Source organism: Pygoscelis adeliae, unplaced genomic scaffold (assembly GCF_000699105.1).
Source record: "Pygoscelis adeliae isolate BGI_AS28 unplaced genomic scaffold, ASM69910v1 Scaffold399, whole genome shotgun sequence".
NCBI classification, from domain to species: domain Eukaryota; kingdom Metazoa; phylum Chordata; class Aves; order Sphenisciformes; family Spheniscidae; genus Pygoscelis; species Pygoscelis adeliae.
Window position 1 is genome coordinate 778,954 of NW_008825609.1, and position 2,123 is coordinate 781,076.

At 53.4% G+C, this 2,123-nt stretch overlaps 1 protein-coding gene across 1 annotated transcript in view; it reads right to left on the reverse strand.

Moving 5' to 3' along the window:
* FOXRED2 (FAD-dependent oxidoreductase domain containing 2) overlaps positions 1–2,123 on the reverse strand; it is a 12,511-nt gene that overhangs the window by 5,012 nt on the left and 5,376 nt on the right. The window contains exons 6-7 of the mRNA XM_009332614.1: positions 1,881–2,122; positions 822–992 (exon numbers count right to left, since the gene is read on the reverse strand). Coding sequence (XP_009330889.1) covers positions 822–992; positions 1,881–2,122 — 413 coding nt within the window. The remainder of the gene's footprint in view (positions 1–821; positions 993–1,880; position 2,123) is intronic.

The following is a 2,123-nucleotide window of genomic DNA, read 5'->3' on the forward strand; positions in this document are numbered from 1 at the left end:
GCCTGCAGAGCGGTGAAGTGGTTCTGCAAGGGCACCTCAGGCTTCGGGGAAGTCTCTTCCTCCTGCTGGTCCTTGCCATTGCAACCGTCAATTCTGCTGCATTATTGGCCCCCTTCCCTTCTGTGTGTGCCGGCGGGGGAGTTTTTGGCTGTTTGGCTGTGGGCCCACCGCAGACTGTGCTTGGAACCAGTTATCGACTAGAATAATCAACTCAATTCTGCAGAGCTCAGGAGATGCAGGGTGGGATCTCCAGTCTGCACTCTGAGAGGAAAAGGAGCTGGATGAGTTTGCAGCTCTCTGTCATCTTCTTCATACCACAGGATTGCTGCCCTCTGTGCAGCATGTGGGGTTCCCGCAGGAGGTTCCCAGACCAGTCTTCAGACCAGGAAGGGAGGCAGCAGAGGCTCTCCAGCTCTCACCTCCCAGCGCTCCCATTTCCCACGGGAAAGCAATCCCATCATCTGTACATGAAAAGAGATCTGGTACCCGATGGCACATAGGAACGTTCGGATAACAGAGGAGGAAGGAAAGCTGCGGGTAGAAAAGGGATTGAACCAAACCTCATACACCTTTCCCTAACTCCGTGTGTGCCTGGAGCAGTCTCTTTCTGGTGGTGAGCAGAGCAAAGGCTATTTGGGAACATACACACAGCACCGGCACTTTTTACCGTCTGGGGAGTGCATCAAAGAGGTGTGACTGACGGCGAGACCATCAGCTCGCCACAAGGAGATCTCATCTATTTGCAGAAGAGATCGCTCCTGTCGCATGTCCCTCGCGTCCCTCCTCCTCCTCCTGCCACCCTGACCCTGTGCTCAAATTACCTGCAAAGAAACTGCGCAGGTCAGTGCTGAGGCAGTTCTCCAAAAACCGCCTCAGCGGCAGGATGTGAGCATTCGGGGCCGTCCAGTCTGTCAGAAAGTCCTCCACAACGTGATGGATGGCATCTGGGCGGGGGAGAGGCCAGCCTGGGGGCCGAAGCCTCATCTCACGCTCTGCCAAGAGAACATTAAGGAAATCTCTCAGAATCAAAATAGCATTAAAAAGAGCTTGGGGAGTGGAAAGCAGCTACGACAGCTGTTCCAGCTTTTATCCTGACCTTTTTAATCCCTACCTTACTTTCATTTGCAATCCCCTCTGCTTGCTCTGTCCTCAACAGCCCTGCCACTGCACAGCTGCCCCTTGTCCCTGCCTGCAGTACTTCCTGTCATTTCACTCCCGTTCCCCCTGGGCAGGGACTGTCAGACGGGCTGAGCTGCGTTCAAGCTTTAATGCTGCTACCCATCACGCTTCTTTCCGTGCAAGGCAGGCCAGACCCTGACCCTAGATTTCTGGAGATGAAGATTCAGCACACTCATTTCCCAGGAAATCTATTCTGAGTGTGTTTGTTTGCTGGATATAACACTCATCTTCAAACCCTTGCCTTTGTCTGCCTCTATCACTGCGTGACCTCTCAGAGCTGGGCTGGCCACAGAAAGCAGCTTTCTTTTGGCGGCGACGCTGAAGCCCAGCCTCATCTGCCAGGACTCTGCAAAATACATGCAGGGTGCCAGCCAAAGGAAAGCAACGTTCCTCTTTTTGGGAATGGCACAGCTCCCAGCACACCTGTTTGTTCCTATTCTCAAATGTGAGGTCTCTGGTACAACCCCCCCACCCCCCACCTCGTATCGGTCTGACCGATGGAAACTTCTTGCCAACTCCCAGCTTTTTCTTCAGCTCACACAGAGGTGGCAGATGTCCTAGAGGATGGACGTGAAGGATGTGGAGGAGAAGGGTGTGCAATGCCTTCAGGTACTCCCCCCCTTCTTTGGCCCTGAAGTATCTTCACCCCTCTCAGTTTTGCTTGTATCAGGTAATTGGCAGGGAGAGGCAGGAAAACGTACCTGTTGGGAGGCGTTTGTAATAGTAAATAACGGGGTGCAAAAAGTTGGACTGCCAGGCGTGCTGTGCCTCTCCCACGGCTCGGTTGTAATAGAAGACATCCTTGTCAGCCCCAGAGAAATTCCTCCCATACTCCATGATGACGACAAACAGCCCGTTGGGAGCCTTTCTCCCCGTCTGCGTTTCCAGCTCAGCTAGGACTCCAACCGGGTATTCTTCCAGGTATTCAAATGCTGTGGCATTCC